The sequence below is a fragment of the Pleurodeles waltl genome, chromosome 9 (genome assembly GCF_031143425.1).
Source record: "Pleurodeles waltl isolate 20211129_DDA chromosome 9, aPleWal1.hap1.20221129, whole genome shotgun sequence".
NCBI lineage: Eukaryota > Metazoa > Chordata > Amphibia > Caudata > Salamandridae > Pleurodeles > Pleurodeles waltl.
In genome coordinates this window covers 809140503-809159922 of record NC_090448.1, presented here as the reverse complement: position 1 = coordinate 809159922, position 19420 = coordinate 809140503, and the positions used below count along the sequence as shown (strand labels likewise).

Below are 19420 nucleotides of genomic sequence, written 5' to 3'. Positions count from 1 at the left end.
TGGAACCTCTTGTTCCCAGTTTTATATTCACTCACCAGATATTCTTAGTTTATACTTATAAGAATACCAGAATCCGGGCTTGTTACTATATTCTCATTATTATATACACTCCTAAGGTTATATCCATCCTATTATTTTTCTTATCAGTATATAATAGATGTACAGAACATTCTTTTTCTTAGTAATTGTCATTCTTATTTCTTCTGTTATCTCCATGTACTTATTGTAACTTAATTATGTCTCAATAATTCTTCCCACTATTGAAATTAACTCATGTCTTGAACACAAGTGATCTTAAGAGAAATAAGATGATTTCCATATCTTCAAAATTCATTTAAATGTGTAGAAACTTTCTTAAAGTCACTATTCTCATGTATATCCATCGAATAATCTAAATTAATATTGAGGTTACATATTTAAGGGGGGCTCCACAATTTATCCTTTTAGTCGTTTATCTTAGCTGTCTCCAAGAAAATACTCCATCTCATGATCTGTATTGAAGAAGTCCTGGGTACTCCCCGGATGAAACACGTGTTGACGGACAAATGGACAAGTAAGAGAGAAGGACATATAAACAAGCAAAGGAGGAACTGTTTGTGAACTCTGATACAAAATTATATGAATGACTTTGCAAAATCTCTATAAAATTGGAACTCATGTAATTATGATGGATTGAAAAACGACTGGAACTATGAACTAAATAGTTGGAATGCTGATTTCAATTGGAGATAGGATCCAAATTTTACTGTGAAATTCTAAAGACTTTATTCTTAGCTATTACTTTGATTTGAAAATATACTAATGAGATACTTTCATAAGAGACTGTGGATTGTTTGATTGTCTTTACGTGTGCCTTCACATTCTATGTTATATTGGTTAAATAGTTTAACCTTGTAGGGGTGAATAGGGGGTGAGACCCCAGTGCAGAGCACCGTAATCTAATTATATTTAAATCCCCAGATTGGGAAATTTGGAGCACCTTTTTCACTCTCTGATATCACCCTCCTTTTAATGGTTACCATACCCTCTTGTCCTCACTCCTCTTTCTTTGCTTCTCAGAATGTTTTAATCAACCACCATTCCTCATTCTTATCCAGCACTCCTCAATGCTGAACCCTGATATATGACTCCTTATCCTTCAATTCTCATTTGTTAACTTTCATCCTTCACTTTTAATTACTCCTTTCCCCACTCTCACTCCTCAACCCTCACTTCTCATCTTTTATCTTTTCCCTCACTCTCCTTCTCCTTCAGTCCTAATGATTTAAACTTCATCCTTTATTCCTTTAGCCTACTGCCTCACTAACCCACCCACTTCCCTCACTCTTCTTCCCTCAATACACACTCTTGACCCGATTTCTTATTCTACAGCACTGATACCTCACTGCTCACTCATCCTCTCTTCAACAGTGACACAGGACACATGGGCCCATATTTATACTCTTTTTGCGCCGCATTTGCCTTATTTTTTTACACAAAAGTGGCACAAACTTACAAGATAAAATGTTATTTTGTAAGTTTGCGCCACTTTTGCGTCATAAAAGCATAAATATGGGCCATAATGTTTTCCTGAAATGTCCATCACCCTGATCATTTTGGGATAATCTTATCCTCCCTCCCTAGGAAATGTTCTCTATATTCACCCTATATTTATCACCCATCATGCCTTAATGTTCCCTCATTTTTCATTCCTCACTGGAGCCTCACCAATGAACCTTCAGTCCTTAGCCCTCACAATTCATCTTTCATTCTTTACTACTCATCTCCCACTTCTCACTCATCATTCCTCACTTGTCAAACCTCCAGTCCCTAATCCCTTTTAAGACATCCTCATCGCTCACTTCTCTTCCCTCAGCCACCATGCCTCATTCTTCAGCCCTTATCCCTTAAACCTTATCTGTCATACATCACTCCTCTGGTCTCATCTCCCACTCCTATTATTCGTAACCCATTTTTAGTGTCTCACCTCCAATCCCTCATATCTCGACAGTCACACCTTATCTCTTGCACCTCCTCACTCATTCTTCTTCCCTCACATTTTCTTCATTTTTCCTCACTCACCGATTACCCCAATCACTGTCAGTATATCTCTTGTGTTTCATCTCTTCTTTTCCCTTTGCGTGATGACTGAAATTGACAAACTATGAAGTCCTAAAATGTACACCACACTGTCTATGATAGGACAATCTAAACCCACATGCCTCATGCCTCTGTTCTTATTCTTCATTCCTTATCACTCATCTCAATCTCCACTTTCCACTTTCCTCATGACTTACTTACTCATCACCCCTCATTTATCACACCTTTCTCCTAAATCCTCATCCTCACTCCATCTCCTTTCCAAATATTAGAACAAAACACTGTAATACACCATATTTCAGAAATATAGGTGGTCATTACAACCCTGGCGGACGGTGTTAAAGCGGCGGTAAAAACCACCAACAGGCCGGCGGTAAAAAAAATGGAATTATGACTGTGGCGGAAACCGCCAACAAAGACAGCCACTTTGACACTCAGGCCGCCATGGCGGTACAGACAAACAGCGCGGCGGTCACCGCCAACAGACAGGCGGAGGACAATGTACCGCCCATAGTATCACAACCTACCAATCCGCCACTTTTTCCGGGGCGGATTCACCGCAGATAAAAACATGGCGGAAACAGCCATTTCAAAGGGAAAACGCTCACCTCTACACACTCCACAAGGAAGGAGGGCACCATGGAGCCGGAACTCCATATTCTCCCTGCGATAGTCTTCCTGCTCCTATACGTGGATCATCAACGCCGGCGGCGAAGACCACGGTGAGTACTGCACCTACGACATAGGGGAGGCAAAAACACAGGGACACACACAACCAACATCCCAACCCCCACCCCCACCCTCACCCACTACAACACACATACCAATGCATATCTATACATTACAGTAACAACCCCCAACCCCCCCGGAAGAATGCAAAGACAAAAGGAAATGAGTTGAACCATTGTAATATATCAAAATACAGTAAGCAAATATATACATATATATATATATATATATATATCAACATTAAACAAAATATACACCACGATTAGTAGTGCAGGTATTGCACCATTCATTGTCCGTGGACTACTGGGCCCAAAATGCATGGGCGAGGCCCACACAAGATACCCGATCAAAACTGAGAGAACTACAACAGACACCTCAGGGGGAAGGGAAGGGGAGGCACCTCAGCCGGATGAGTGCACCACGCCAGATCCACGAGGGGGCTCCATGCCCATTGATGTATCCTTGGGAGTGCAAAGCCACAGTCTCTCAAGTCTCTGCAGTGGGTGGGTTGCCCACTGTTCCATCCTGGGGAATGCAAAGCCACAGTCTCTCAAGTCTCTGCAGTGGGTGGGTTACCCACTGTACCATCCTGGGGAGTGCAAAGCCACAGTCTCTCAAGTCTCTGCAGTGGGTGGGTTGCCCACTGTACCATCCTGGGGAGTGCAAAGCCACAGTCTCTCAAGTCTCTGCAGTGTGTGGGTTGCCCACTGTACCATCCTGGGGAGTGCAGAGCCACAGTCTCTCAAGTGGATAACAGTCTCCACTGATTCTGGAGGGGGCTGTGTGGCCAGAGTGCTTCATCCTGCCAAGAATTGAGTAATTGGATGCCTTTCTCCACTGGTTCTGGAGGGGGCTTTGTGCCCAGAGTGCTTCATCCTGCCAAGGACTGAGGTAGTGGATGTATCTCTCCACTGGTTCTGGAGGGGGCTTTGTGCCCAGAGTGCTTCAGCCTTTGCAGGACAGACGGAGTGGATGCATGTCTCCACTGGTTCTGGAGGGGGCTTTTTGCCCAGAGTGCTTCATCCTGCCAAGGACTGAGGAAGTGGATGTCTTTCTCCACTGGTTCTGGAGGGGGCTTTGTGCCCAGAGTGCTTCATCCTGCCAAGGACTGAGGAAGTGGATGCCTTTCTCCACTGGTTCTGGAGGGGGCTTTGTGCCCAAAGTGCTTAATCCTGCCAAGGACTGAGGAAGTGGATGCCTTTCTCCACTGGTTCTAAAGGGGGACTGCTGCCTGGAGTGCTTCATCCTGTGCAGGACAGACGGAGTGGATGCAAGTCTCCACTGGTTCTGGAGGGGGACTGGTGCCCAGAGTGCAGCACACACCCGTGACGGTCCCAGTTGCGTCACTGCCCCTGCCGCAAATGGGCTAGCGGTGCATTCCATGGCAGTCTTTGCCCTGTTCAGCGGTCCCTGGCCTGTTCAGCGGTGCTTGAGTTGCCAGTGTCAGACCTGTTCAGCGGTGCATTCCATGGCGGTCTTTGCTCTGTTCAGCGGTCCCTGGCCTGTTCAGCGGTGCTTGAGTTGCCAGTGTCAGACCTGTTCAGTGGTGCATTCCATGGCGGTCTTTGCCCTGTTCAGCGGTCCCTGGCCTGTTCCACGGTGCCCAGCAGGGCTGTGGCTGGCGATCCTTCATGGGTCAGCTGGGCTGTGGCTTGCAGGGCCCTCCTGGCCAGCTGGCCAGTGACGATGGGGCTGGCCTCCTGGGCAGTGACCCTGGCGGTGGCCTCCTGGCCAGTGACGATGGGGCCGGCCTCCTGGGCAGTGACTCTGGCGGTGGCCTCCTGGCCAGTGACGATGGGGCTGGCGGTGGCCTCCTGGGCAGCGGGGATGACGGCGGTCTTCTCCGCCGTGCTGCTCCTCCCAGACTTTGGAGATTTCTTCTGCCCCTTCCCTACCTTGGGAGGAGTCACAGCTGAGGGACCCTTGTGAGCGGCTTTGCTGGCAGGAGTCATCCCCCTCTCCCACCCGGCACTGTCCAACTTCTGGTGCTTCACAGGGGGGGACTGGATATGCTCTGGCTCCGTGCCACACTGGCTGTCCTGGTGGCCGGTGCACTCCACATACCTGTAACAACAGGCACCACTGGTCCCGGAGATTTGTTGGCTGAGGTGCTAGTACGGGACATATGAGTTGGAAGGGGGGGTGGGAAATAGGTTAAGGGGGGACAGGAAAAGTTTTTTGGAGACACTGGTACGAGTAGCTGGAGGGGGTTTGTGAGTGGAGGAAGAGGTGGTGGTTGCAGGAGGTGTAACCTTTGTGGATTTGGATGCAGGTGCTTGGCTGGAGGCTGTTGTGAGGTGGATGGCTGTTGGGTGGGTGTGTGCCTGCATTTGTGTATCTTCAGAGGGGGCGTCACAGACACACTGGGAGAGGACACAGGGGATGTGGAAATGGTAGTGGGGATGGTGAGTGCACGTGAGCGGGGTGTGGTGGTGGGTGTGCTGGTGCGGGACGTAGTGGCTGTAGTGGTAGCGCATGCAGGTGTGAGTGTAGACGAGACTGGGAGGGAGGAGGGAGACGAGGAGGAGGGGGACACAGTGGAGGCAGTGGATGTTGGTGTTTCTGTATGTGTGTGATGCTTGCGTGAGTGCCTGTGGGATGTGTGGTGCTTATGTTTGCCTGAGCTTCCCTTCTGTGGTGAGGTGTGTGCAGGCTGGTCTGATGGTGTGCTTGGGATAGGCTGGGGTACAGGGGATTGGGTCTGGGTGGAGGAAGTTGGAGGGGGGACACTAGATACAGGGACAATGGCTGCCATCAGTGCTGAGTTTGCAGGGTTCGATGAAGGGCAGCCTGACCAGAATGAATGCCCTCCAGGAATGATTTTTGTGTGTGTTGCAAATCCCTTTCTACACCCTGGATGGTATTCAAAATGGTAGACTGCCCAACAGTGAGGGACCTGAGGAGGTCAATGGCCTCCTCACTGAGGGCAGCAGAGGTGACAAGGGCAGGGGCTGAGGTGCCTTGGGCAAAGGTGATGCCCACCCTCCTGGGTGAGCGGGCACAGGGCAAAGGCTGAGGGGCTGCTGGGAGGGCGGTGCTGGTAGGGGGGGTGGCGGCTGTACCTGTAGAAGAGGGGGGCACAGATTTTGCCGCCACCACAAGGGAGCTCCCATCGGAGGACCAGTCCGTGTCACTGGTTGCAGATCCTGTGACCGCCGTGGTGCTCCCCTCGCCCTCCGTCCAACTGGTGTATTCTGAGTCCGTGGTGTGGCCCTCCATGGCCATGTGGGATGCAGCTCCCTCGTGCTCCGGTGTCACTGTACCTCCGCCTGATGATGCTGATGCACACAAGAACAGGGAGACCACAAAAAGGGGGGGGACGACAGAAGAAAGACAGGTTGATTGCATGGCTTACCGCTACCGTTGGCGCACAATACAGACACAGCAGCCCCCTGCACTACGTCGCGCTGTTGGGCTCTACAGATGCAATTCCTGGGATATGGCCTACATGGCTATGGACGACATCTGCACACACAGATGACACAGGGGCATGAATACCTGTACTTGGCACTCTACAGAGTTGGGGTGGGGTGCCACATGGCCTGCATTACGGAGGGGCCTAGCCTACGGAACTCGCCCTGGCCTAGGGAAACCCACAGGCCTCCTCCCCCACCCAGACACCTTCACTGCGCGCAAAGTCAGCTGAATGATGTTGTACTCCCCCCCTTGTATCTGCTGTGATGCCCTCAAACGCCCATCCAACTTAGGGTAGGCCACCGCCAGAATCCGGAACATCAGTGGGGTCATGGTTCGACGGGCCCCCCTCCACGTTGGGAGGCCATCCCCAGCTGAGCCTCCACCGTCTTCTTGCTCCAGCGGCGAATGTCCTCCCATCTTTTCTGGCAGTGGGTGCTCCGCCTGTGGTGGACCCCCAGGGTCCGGACATCCTTGGTGATGGCACCCCAAATATCCTTCTTCTGGTGGGCGCTGACCTACATGACATGTACAGGGGAAGAAGAGAAGTCATTACCAACTGCACCATCTAAGTGAGTGGCCCACATCCCTACCCTTGCCATGTGGCACATGCATTCACAGTCCTTCATGCACGCAGAACTGTGCCCCCTTCATTCTTACAACCAGCCCTCTCCACACAGGCATAGCCCATACAACGTGCTCCCTGTATACTTACCTGTTGGTCTGGAGGACCGTAGAGTAGCGTTTACTGGGGGAGGACCCCGTCCACGAGCTTCTCCAACTCCTCTGCAGTGAAGACAGGGGCCCTTTCCCCAGACGCACGAGCCATTGTCTCTTCCAGACCGAGGTCACAGCAGCACTTGCAGTGTAGGTCCTCTCCTGTCGAAGATCAGTTATCGAGTGATTGAACAGATAGAAAATGGTGGTCACATCCGCGGCGGTCACTTCCACGGCGGTGCGTACCTTCACCGCCGGCGTACATCGTCATTGGCTCCTGGGACCCATAGGGTCCAATGTTTACCAATGCAGCATTGCGCTGCGGTCTTCGACCGCCTACCGCGACGGTGTACAACGCCAGCGCAGTTACCTCACATCCCATTGTCCCAGTTTAGAGGTCAGGCAGCTGCCATTTCAGGGGCCCACATGGCCTAATTACCAACTGCGTCACACATACCTAGGCCTTGTCTCACAACACAAATACAGGCCACATTTTGTGTATGAATGGTGTTCTGTGTAGACTGTGGGTACATACCTCTGAGTTGTTTGACTCTGTGGTCGCTGTCGTCCTTCCTAGGCACTGTCCGCTGGGACATGTGAGGAGATGGCGGAATCCTCTGGTGTACTGACTGCTGGTGGACCTGTCGACAATGGAGGAAAGAAGTTTGATCATCACCTACAGGTTTGACAGTGCCACAATCCAGGAACTGTGTGCCCAGTTGGAGCCTGACCAGATGTGAGCAATCCGCCATCCCACAGGAATCCCCCCTCAAGTGCAGGTGCTGTCAGTGCTCCATTTCCTTGCAAGTGGGTCATTTCAAACAACAGTGGCCATGGCATCAGGGATGTCCCAGCCTATGTTTTCCAACATGTTGTTCAGAGTGTTGTCTGCCCTGCTGAAACACATAGGGAGCTACATCGTTTTCCCTCAGGTGGAGGATTTGCCTACAGTTAAAGGTGACTTCTATGCCCTTGGACAAATCCCCAACATCATAGGTGCCATTGATGGGACCCGTGTTGCTCTGGTCCCCACCCACAGGAGTGAACAGGTGTACAGGAACCGGAAGAGTTATCATTCGATGAATGTACAGATGGTATGTTTGGCAGACCAGTACATCTCCCAGGTAAATGCTATGTTCCCTGGCTCTGTGCATGACGCTTACATCCTGCAGAATAGCAGCATCCCTTATGTGATGGGTCAACTCCAGAGGCACCGGGTGTGGCTATTAGGGGACTCTGGTTACCCCACCCTGTAATGGCTACTGACCCAAGTGAGGAATCCCAGGACCAGGGCAGAGGAACGCTACAATGAGGCCCATGGGCGGACTAGGAGGGTGATCGAACGCACCTTCGGCCTCCTGAAGGCCAGGTTCCGGTGCCTCCATATGACAGGTGGTTCCCTATTCTACTCACCAAAGAAGGTGTGCCAGATCATCGTGGCCTGCTGTATGCTTCACAACTTGGCTTTGCGACGACAGGTGGCTGTGGAGCCTGTGGACAGTGATGAGGAGGAAGCAGAGGAAGAAGACATTGACAACAGGGACTCAGTTATCCAGCAATATTTCCAGTGACACACAGGTGAGAAAACATTCCTGCCTACTACAAGTACTTTCACACTTCTACCTCTATCCTGTCTGTCGATTTCAACCAGTATATGGTCACTGAGTTGTACATTTCTCTTACGGCTTCACAGGTGTGGTTTCCAATGTGTGTCATCTGCTTAGATTCCTCATGGACTTGAGATGTGTGACATAGGTATGTTGACATTACATTTGAAAACGCATTTTGTCACTGTCATTGCTAATACACATTTTCGAAATCACAGACTGACTCCAGATGGTTTTGTGCTTCAAGGGTGTTTATTGAAGTGCTAAATATTGGAGGGGGGTTGTAAAATGGTGAGGGGTGATGGTGGAGGAATGTCCATGGTAGAATCCAGCCTATTAGTCTCACAGGTGCATTGCCCATATAGGCATAGGAGGTGGAGCTGGGGCAGTTCCAATCTGGACAGGGTTACAAAGTGGGACAGTAGGATGACAATCAGGGTGGTCTCATTTCTTGGCGGGGGTCTTGGCATCGTGCTCTGTCTTGTTCCTGGATCTCAAGGCCCGCTTGCGGGGTGGTTCTCCGTCTGCAGGGGGTGGGGTGCTGGTGTGGTGGTCCTGTGGCGGTGCCTCCTGTCCACTAGCGCCGGCGGAGGGGATGGGCAGTTCATCATCCATGCTAGTGTCAGGGGCCCCTTGGAGTGCCACAGTGTCTCTCCTGGTGTTAAGTATTTCCTTCAGCACCCCTACGATGGTGCCCAGGGCGGAGCTGATGGTTCTGAGTTCCTCCCTGAACCCCAAATACTGTTCCTCCTGCATGCGCTGGGTCTCCTGAAACTTGGCCAGGACCGTTGCCATTGTCTGCTGGGAGTGGTGGTAGGCTCCCATGATGGAGGAGAGGGCCTCCTGGAGAGTGGGTTCCCTTGGCCTGTCCGCCCCCTGTCGCACAGCAGCCCTCCCAGTTCCCCTGTGTTCCTGTGCCTCCGTCCCCTGGACCATGTGCCCACTGCCACTGCCCCCAGGTCCCTGTTGTTGTTGGGGTGGTGGGTTATCCTGAGTTCCCTGTAGTGGTGGACACACAGCTGATTGACGTGTCCTGGGCACAGAGCTATGGGCCCGCTGGGTGGGTGCTGTGCTGGTGTTATCAGAGGGTGGAAGGTCTGTGGTGGCTGTGCCTGTGTGAGGGGAACCGACTGTCCCGAGGCCCACGATGGTCCGGGCTGGTCATCTGGATCCAGTTGGACAGAGCTGCTGCCATCACTGTGGGCCTCTTCTGTGGGTGGGGTGGAGATGTCTGGACCCTCCTGTCTGGTGACGTTGGGTAGTGGTCCTTCAGGGGTGTAAAAGCATGATTATTGCATCTGTGTGTGTCATGGTGTGCAATGGGTGGGTGACCGTGTACCCCAGTGCTAGCATTCCTGTGTGGGGGCTTGTGTGATGATGGTTGAGGGGGGGGGGGTTATGCAGTGGGCATGTTTTAGTGATGGGTGTCCATGCTTTGTTTTGTGATGCAGGGCTTGGTGTTGGGATGGGTGGTTTGTGTTATTAGTACATTTGTGAGGAGTTGGAGTGATAGGGGAGGGGGCAAGGGTGGGGGTCTGTGATAGCATGTGGGTAGGGTGGGGGATATGATAGTTAAGATTTGACTTACCAGAGTCCATTCCTCCACCGACTCCTGCAAGGCCCTCAGGATGCACAATAGCCAAGACCTGCTCCTCCCATGTTGTTAGTTGTGGGTGAGGAGGTGGGGGTCCGCCGCCAGTCCGCTGTGCCGTGATGTGGTGTCTTGAGACCACGGAACACACCTTCCCCCGTATGTCGTTCCTCCTCTTCCTGATGTCGTCCCGATTTCTTGGGTGCTGTCCCACTGTGTTGACCCTGTCGACTATTCTTCGCCATAGCTCCATCTTCCTAGCTATGGAGGTGTGCTTCACCTGTGCTCCAAATAGCTGTGGCTCTACCTGGATGATTTCCTCCACCATGACCCTGAGCTCCTCCTCCGAGAACCTGGGGTGTCTTTGCCGTGCCATGGGGTGGTGTAGGTGATGTGTGGAGTGGTGTGTGTGGTGATAAGTGTGATGATATGTAGTGGTGTGTGGTGTTTTGTGCGTGGAAGTTGTGTGGGTGATGGTGTTGAGTGCCTGTGGTTGCTAGTTTGTTGATGGTGGTGTCTCTCTCTGGCCTTCTCTCGGTAATTGTGATCGTAGAGGTTTGTGGGTGATGTGGGTGTTTGTTTTATATTATATTGGGCGTGTGGGAGTGGTGTGTGTATGTGTATCAGGTGTGTGTATTTCAAATTGTCCAATGTGGTGGTGTTTTGGAGATGTGTGTGTATTTTGAGCGCGGCAGTGTGTACCGCCAATGGAATACTGCGGTTCAAAGACCGCCACGTGGATTCGTGGGTCATGATAGCATGGGCGTATTTCTGTTAGCGTGACGGTGGAGGTTTTGTTTTCGCCAGTTTATCACTGACCTTTGGTGTGGCAGACTTGTGTGGGTGTCTGAATTTTGTCAGATTTCGAGATGTGGGTCGTAATAGCTGTGGCAGATTTCCGCGGCCGCAGTGGTGTGTTGGCGGTCTTCTGCACGGCGGTAAGCAGCCTTTACCGCCAATGTAGTAATGACCTCCATAGTGTCCTAAAGTGTATTTATAATATTGAACATATTTAATCCTTTAAAAAGTCAGTGCAGTAATACAGTAATGCCTGTAAGTGACTGGGCCACTGACAATTTTTTTTAAAATAACAAACATTTTGTTAAAAACAAACAATTCTTGTTAGGTACTAGCTTGGTATTCCCTAAACTTGTTTTAAAAATGTGTTAATTATATTGAAAAAAGTCCCTACTTATTACCTCTTTGATAAAGTGGTAATAGCTAACAAACAACAATAAAACCTACTAGTTATATTTATGTAGAGCCCTTACCTAGAACACAGCCAAACTGTATTAAAAACAATATGATTGCCTTTTAATTTTGTAAAGACAGCCATTAGCCAATCATATACTGCCTTGTCTTTGTGATATATCACCGTATACAGCAAATTTAAAGTTGTGTACCAGGGCACAATATATAATTATGGCCTACCTGTAGGATTGCATTGCATTACCCTTGGGTCCCTTCTTTTCACTCCTCATTCTTTACTTCACTTCTATCATGCTTAGGGTCCAGTTTAAATGTTGGCAGAGAGGGAATGGTGGTTCCTGTCAATGCTTGAAATGCCCACCGGGCCCATAGACATTTTACATTTTGGCCGTTGCCGCCCCTGTCAGGACGACAGAGTAGTTTATTTGTCACCCTGGTGGAGGGCAGACAGACAACCAAAATATAAATTAGGCCCTAAATGCTCTTCTTCTGGTATTCACTTTTTTTTCCTCTGTCCCTCTGTCACACATGGTTTCATATGGGCAATGAAACACTTAAGTCAGATTCACAAAACAATATAAGGCCGATATGCATGGCCCTGTGTTGCTTGGTAAATGTGTAGAAATGCTAGGCAGCACAATTTGCTGTTTTGTGTTACTCTATACACCATAATCTACAGTCCTGTTATTTTTCAACTCTATCCAGATGCCACTCCATTCTATGCCACTGAACCTTCACCCTGCTATACAACACTCCACTTTATGATATTGCACCATATGCCACTTCAGTGTACACTATTCCACCCTGTGCCACTCCACTGTATGGCACTCCACTCCATGCCATTCTAGTGTACCCCAATCCGCTATTCACTATTCCACTCTAGGCCACTCCACTCTACACCATTACATTGTACTCCACTCCATTCTATGCCACTACACTGTATAGTATTACACTCTACCCCATTCCACTGTACGCTATTCTACTATACACTATTCCACTCCAAGCCACTCCACTGTACCCCACTCCACTCTGTGCTATTCCACTGTATGCCACTCCACTGTATGCCACTCCACTGTATGCCACTCCACTGTATGTCTCCACTGTACTCTATTTCACTGTATGGCACTCCACTCCATGACATTCCATTGTATGCCACTCCACAATACTCTAAACTATTACTCTGTATGCCACTCCATTCTACGCAATTACATGGTATTACACTCTTCCCCATTCCACTGTACGTTACTCCACTATACACTATTCCACTCTAAGCCACGCCACTGTACCCCACTCCACTCTGCGCTATTCCACTGTATGCCACTCCACTGAATGACCCTCCACTGTACTCTATTCCACTGTGTGCCTCTCCAGTGTATTCTACTCCACTCTACACCACTCCACTCTATGCTATTCCACTATATGCCACTCAAATCTATGCCACTACACTGTATGGTATTCCACTCTGCCCCACTCCACTGTGTGCCAGTCTACGCCACTCTACTGTACACCCATGCTGTACATTAAATCCTAAAATTACTCTTACCTCCCTTTACCTCTACCCACCCTTAAACTCTGAAATCACCCTTACCTCCCTTCACCTCTAACTGAGGCAAAAAAAAGTCTGTTATTTAAAAAAAAGAATTACCTACGTAGTAAAGTACTGTGTGGTAAAGTTAGAAATACTTAGCTGTGTGATACTTACCTGCACTGTAAACCTATGCGCGGCAATGAATGCTTTCCTTCCTTTATATTTCATAAATAACTTTCATGCATGTCATTTTCATTTAAAAATGAGTCATATTCATTTAAACATGGCTTGTGTTCATTTTGATATGTACTTTATTAATTGCAATGCAAAATTTGTTGACATGGTTCATATAAATTTGAACAGTTTTCTTATTCATTTAAAAGTGGTTCATATTCATTTTAATACTTGTCATATTCCTTTCAATGACATATTCATTTCAATGAATGTCATATTCCCATTGTTAGAAATGGGGTCTCTAGTCGGCAGTCAGTTTACACCCTGTCCAAGTAGGGACCCTCACTCTAATCAGGGTGAGGGAGATACATAGCTCAGGTAACGCCTGCTCACCCCCTCGGTAGCTTGGCACAAGCAGTCAGGCTTATCTCAGAGGCAATGTGTAAAGTATTTGTACAAGCACACACAGTAACACAGTGAAAACACCACAAAAGGACGCCACACCAGTTAGAAAAATAGCCAATATTTATCTAAATCAAACAAGACCAAAACGACAAATAGTCAACATTCACAAGTAAATATATAAAATTTTAAAGTAAAAAGAGTCTTAATCCATAGGAATCAATGGATGCATTGTTTTAGCACAAAGTATCTGGTATGCGTCAGAAATAAATCCGTAAGGGCAAGCGTGCATCAGAAAAGCAATCAGTGCTTTGGTTCCTTACTCACAATAAAGGCTGTGAATCGATTCTTTCGCTGCTCGGTAAGCGATGTGTCGATTCATTCCTCGTAGGGAAGACGCGTTGATTTCCAGACAAGGAACCTCGGGTCCATGCTGTGATGTTGAAGATTTTAACACCCAGGGACATTGCATGGAAAATCCGGACATACGGCAACGGTAAAGTCGTGCTGAGCTGGCGATGCTTCGATTTCTGCAGCCGCGAGGCAGGCGCTGTGTCAATTTTGCTGTCGCGAGACAGGTGCTGCATCGATTTTCTGCCGTTTGGCTCTGGTGCGTGGATCTTCACTCAAGTTCTGCTAGCTTCTCCTTCCAAGGACCCAGAGACTGGAGTGGCACCACTTGGCAATTCAGGGGGTCTCAGCAAGAGAGCTGGCTGATGAAGTCTTTAATGTCCCTGAGACTTCTTAACAGGAGGCAAGCTCAGTCCAAGCCCTTGGAGGAACTTCACCACCAGGATACAAAGCAAAGTTCAGTCTTTATCCTCTCCAAAGTAGAAACAATAACTGCAGGCCAACCCAGTAAAGCACACACAGCAAAATGGCAGTACTGCTCCTCACAGCTCTTCTCCCTGGCAGAGGTTCCTCTTGATCCAGAAGTGTTCTACAATGGTGGGGTCAGCAGTCCAATACTTTACACTCATTTCTGCCTTTGAAGTAGGAAAACTTCAAAGGAAAGTCTTGGTAGTGCATTAGACCCTGCCTCTTTCTTGCCCTGCTGCAGCCACACTCTAGACTGCTAGGTTGGAGACTGCACTGTGTGAGGTCAGGCACAGCCTTTTCAAGTGCAGGTGCCAACTACTCCCTCCCACTCTAGCCCAGGAAGACTCATCAGGAAATGCAGGACACACCTCAGCTCCGTTTGTGTCCCTGCTAGAGTGAATTCACAAACAGCCCAACTGTCAGTCTGACTCAAACCTGAATTCAGCAGCCAAGCAGAGGCACAGAATGGTTAAGCAAGAAAATGCCTACTTTCTAAAAGTGGTATTTTCAAACAGACAATCTAAAAAGCAACTTTACCAAAAGATGTATTTTTAAATTGTGAGTTCAGAGACCCCAAACTCCAGGTCTCTATCTGCTCCAAATTTAAAACTACACTTAAAAATGTATTTAAAGGCAATCCTCATGTTAACCTATGGGAGATATAGGCCTTGCAAAAGGGAAAAATGAATCAGGCAGTATTTCACTATCAGGACATGTAAAACACATCAGTACATGTCCTACCTTTTGAATACATTGCACCCTGCCCATGGGGCTACCTAGGGCCTACCTTATGGTGCCTTTCATGTTCTGAAAGGGAGATTTGGGCCTGGCAAGTGGGTGCACTTGCCAGGACGGCATGACATTTTAAAACTGCACATACAGACACAGACACTGCAGTGGCAGGTCTGAGACAGGTTTACAAGGCTACTCAAGTGGTTGGCACAAGTAGTGCTGCAGGCCCACTAGTAGCATTTGATCTGCAGGCCCTGGGCACACATAGTGCACTTTACTAGGGACTTACCTGTAAACCAAATATGCCAAGCATGGATAACCAATCATAATCACAATTTAGATAGAGAGCATTTGCACTTTAGCACTTGTCAGCAGTGGGAAAGTGCCCACAGTACCATAACTAGCAAAAACAGATCAGAAAAAATAGGAGGAAGGAGTCAAAAGGTTTGGGGATAACCCTGCAAGAAGGGTCAGGTCCAACACACATTAACACTTGATATATTAATTTTAGCAGGGGTTATGTACAGATATGTTATAATTATCTCAATACATGTTATATTCATTTCTACGTGTGGCAGATTATTTCAGAGCATGCAGTATTCATTTTAACAAGTGTCACTGTAATTTGTAGCATTTGTCATATTGATTTTAATGCATGTTGAAATAATCTCAATAGGTCACATATTTATTTCAACGCATTTTATATTCAGCTTACCATGTGTCATATTCTTTTCAATTAATGTTGCATTCATATTAAAACTTCTTATATTAATTTCAACAAAAGTCACTTCCATTTCAGCATCATATTCATTACAATGTGTATCATATGGTTTTCAACACAAGGCTTGATCACTTTCATTAATACCATGTTCATCTCGATGTTACTCATATTCATTTTAAATTCATATAACATTCATTTCAATGAAGCTCATATTCATATTAGTAACACATATTCATTTTAACATATTTCATATTCCTTTCAATTGATGTTATATTTGTTTCAATGGATGTGATATTCATATTAATAGATGTCATTAATCTTACCATGTATCATATCCATTTTAACCTATGTCATGTCTATTTCAATATGTATCATATTAATTTCAATGCATGCCATACTCATTTTGACAAATCTCATGGGAATCTCAGTGTCGGTCATATTGATTTTAAGGCATGTCAAAGTAATTTCAATGAGATTTATATTAATTTCAACACAAGACATAATCTAAATCACCTCATATTCATTTCTGTATATCTCATATTCTTTCAGATCTCAGTAGTATTCATTTCATCACAATTCATAGTCATTGCAACATGTGTTATGTTCATTTCAAGGTATGTGATATTATTTACAGTGCACAATATATTCTTTTCAGAATATTAAATATTCACTTCTGTAACTGATATTCATTTCAATCTGTCATATTCATTTCAACCTTTATAGTATTCCTCTTGGTATATGTCACTCATTTCAAGAAATGTCCCATTCAATGCATATTGTATTAATTTCAGTGCTTGTTATCTGGTTATGGGCCATAATCATATCAGTATAACTGATATACATCTCAGTATATCTCTTATTCAATTCAGAGTGTATGTTATACATATGAATCACTATGTAGCATATTTGCTCCGCCAAGTTTCATATTTGCTCTGGTACAAGTCAGATTCATTCTGCCAGGTATTTATTCCAGATGTATTTATTTTGACACACATTAGATTCATTTTTATATGTGTCATATTCATTTCAAGCATGCTATGCATTTCAGGAGGTGTCCTATATGCATTTCTGTAATTTTTACGAGTGACTTCCCATACTGCCGTTTGAGGTATGAATGGATGAAAGGGGATTCCTGCTGGCTTTAGGGGATTTTCATAATGTTTGTACCTGCGGGGACATTAAAATACCAGTCATGCCGGTAGAAAACCATTGGGGTGGCAACCCTAGGTGGTCTGTCTGTTGCCAATGGAAGCTGGCAGGCAAAGTTGTACTGACTTGATTTTTTTAGTAGATAAATGCAAATTCATACAAATGTGCTTTGAGTTAGTAAAATAATGCCTGAAAGATGCAGTGAATGTCTTCACCCATTTTGGGCTACTTAAATAAATAAACCAATCTTGCTTTACTTTGCCTCTTGCTAGAGTGAAAGGGAAACCATTGCCGGAGGTGGAGGCGGTACCTCTGACACAGAAGAATGGAACTATTCTTCCCCAGACCGTCTAGATGGAGCAAGAAGATCTTCCAGACCACAACAAAGTATCCGCAACGAAGCTGCATGAATTGTATTTATGTTCATCATATTCACGTCTTCATTGCCATGTGGATTTCGAAACTTTGAATTTCTCCCACATCATATGGGAACTTTAGCGGTTTCAATTTGAGCCCCAGAGATTACGCATAACAGACGAGGTCAAAGCACTTTTCTTGGGAACACTTATATTCTTTGTAAACTTCCACCCTGAGGTTCTCATTTGGTGCTTTCAGGGAAAGAGTTCTGCTTTGTGGAATGGTGCATGAGGCAGTGTTTTGGCTGTAACTCGTAGATTAAACCACACAGATAAGGCCAGTGTGAACAAGAACTCCTATCATCTGTGGGATTCCTTGACCTCCTTAAAATGTATGTAAAAGTTGTGCTGGATCAAAGAGTGTGGAACTAAGAGAGACAGATGGATGCTGTCTTCTTTACTTCATAGCACTTTCCCAAGGGAATATTCAACTTCTTGCGTAAGACATCAGCGCAGTGTGTAAACCATAAGCATACCCCAAGAGACTCAGAGGGACACTTTAAGCCAGTGGTTCTTAACCTGTGGTCCGGGGACGCCTGGTGGGTCTAAGAAGCCTAATCAGGGCTCTGTGACTGCTTAGAAAATTAAATTATATTAACAGAATAATTAAGCGTATATAAATAAAAAAGCAAAATGTAAAATTGAAACATTGAACATAAATTGTTCTGTAGATGTGAAGAGATTTGTAATTGGAGGCTAAGAATTAAGTTAGTATCCTTAGATTGATTTGTGGGAGTAGTGCAAGTATATCAAACAGAATATATTGCATATAAAGTATATGGTACTGAATGGAACCTGTCGAATCTGTGGCAGGCACACCTTATTTAGTGATAGAGGTACTTTCTGGAATCCTTTTAATTACAGTGAGAGGCACTCCTTATCAAAGAGTTTAAGCAGTGACAGTTAGTGACACTATGAAAATAGTGGGGCACTGTATGAGCAGAACTTCACCCAAAGGTATTGCAGAGCTTAACATGAGCACCAGTTGCATTACATAAAGAATTTGAGGAGACAACTCGCCAAGGAGTGGATTCTGACTATTGTTGGAGTGTTCGAGATTGTTGTTTATGTTCATGGACATTGTCCTCCTGAAGAAAATTGGGTGGCTTTTCGTCATCTTTTGAGCACCCAGTGGAAGTACTTGATAATATCTAACATACCTGTAATTGGAATATCTATTACTAAGTGAGTGTGCCAGAATTGCCCAGCTGCCTTTTCCCTACTGTTCCTCACAAGAGTTGACTGCATTTATGAAGCCTATAGGAGTATATATGTTCCTCAGAACACCATCTGTTTTGATCTCCAGCCTTGATGTTCCAAAGAGTGATGTTATCTGTTTTGAAGGGTGTGGCAGGTATACCTTATTATCAGGATGATTTGATGATACTCGGACCAGCAAGTGATGAATATGATGAAAGGGTATGTGTAATGCTGGATAAATTCTTAAAAGCTAGTCTCTCCTCATGAAAGAATAAATGGAAGTTTTATGTAAGTGAGGTAAATTATCTGGGGCATCATATTTTCGTGAAAGGAGTGACTCTAAACAAACAATTTGTTGAGGGAATTATTGTGGAGCCATGCAACAAAGATGAATTGGGTTCTTACCTTGGGATGGTAGAGTATTACAGTAAGATCGTCAAAGGATAAGGAGACAAAACAGTTCACTTAAGAAGGTTATTAGGAAAAGATATGTAATTTGTTTGGAATGATGAATGTCAGAAAGAATTTGATGCAGTGAAGGATGATTTCAAAAGTGTCACGGTCGGCAAGCATCTGTTTTTGGGGATGAGACATTCATATTAACAGATGCATGTGTGGAAACAAGGTGTTTGCTGTTATTCATGTTTCACTGCTTCACAATATCTTTATTGTTTTAAGTGAAAAAATAAAGCACATACACAAATGCGAAACAAATTATGAGAAATGTATGCAGTGTATTGCTATTACACTGTAAAAAACATTTTTTAGAATACTCCTTGTAGTGTTTTGCTGAAATGGTACACAGATTGTGGGTCACTAAAGACAATTTGGAGCCCCAGGCATTGCTGGACAGAAGAACTTTCCCACTGCACCAGCTTCACATATCACATATGCTCACTTTTTTTTTCTTGATTCACAAAATCCTCTAAAAGT

The 19420-nt window shown here is 46.1% G+C and overlaps 1 protein-coding gene across 1 annotated transcript in view; it reads left to right on the top strand.

Annotated features, from left to right (window-relative positions):
- LOC138260013 (solute carrier family 22 member 20-like) overlaps window positions 1-19130 on the top strand; it is a 407633-nt gene extending 388503 nt beyond the window's left edge. The window contains exon 10 of the mRNA XM_069208073.1: window positions 17144-19130. Coding sequence (XP_069064174.1) covers window positions 17144-17225 — 82 coding nt within the window. The 3' untranslated portion in view covers window positions 17226-19130. The remainder of the gene's footprint in view (window positions 1-17143) is intronic.
- Window positions 19131-19420: the final 290 nt, after the last annotated feature.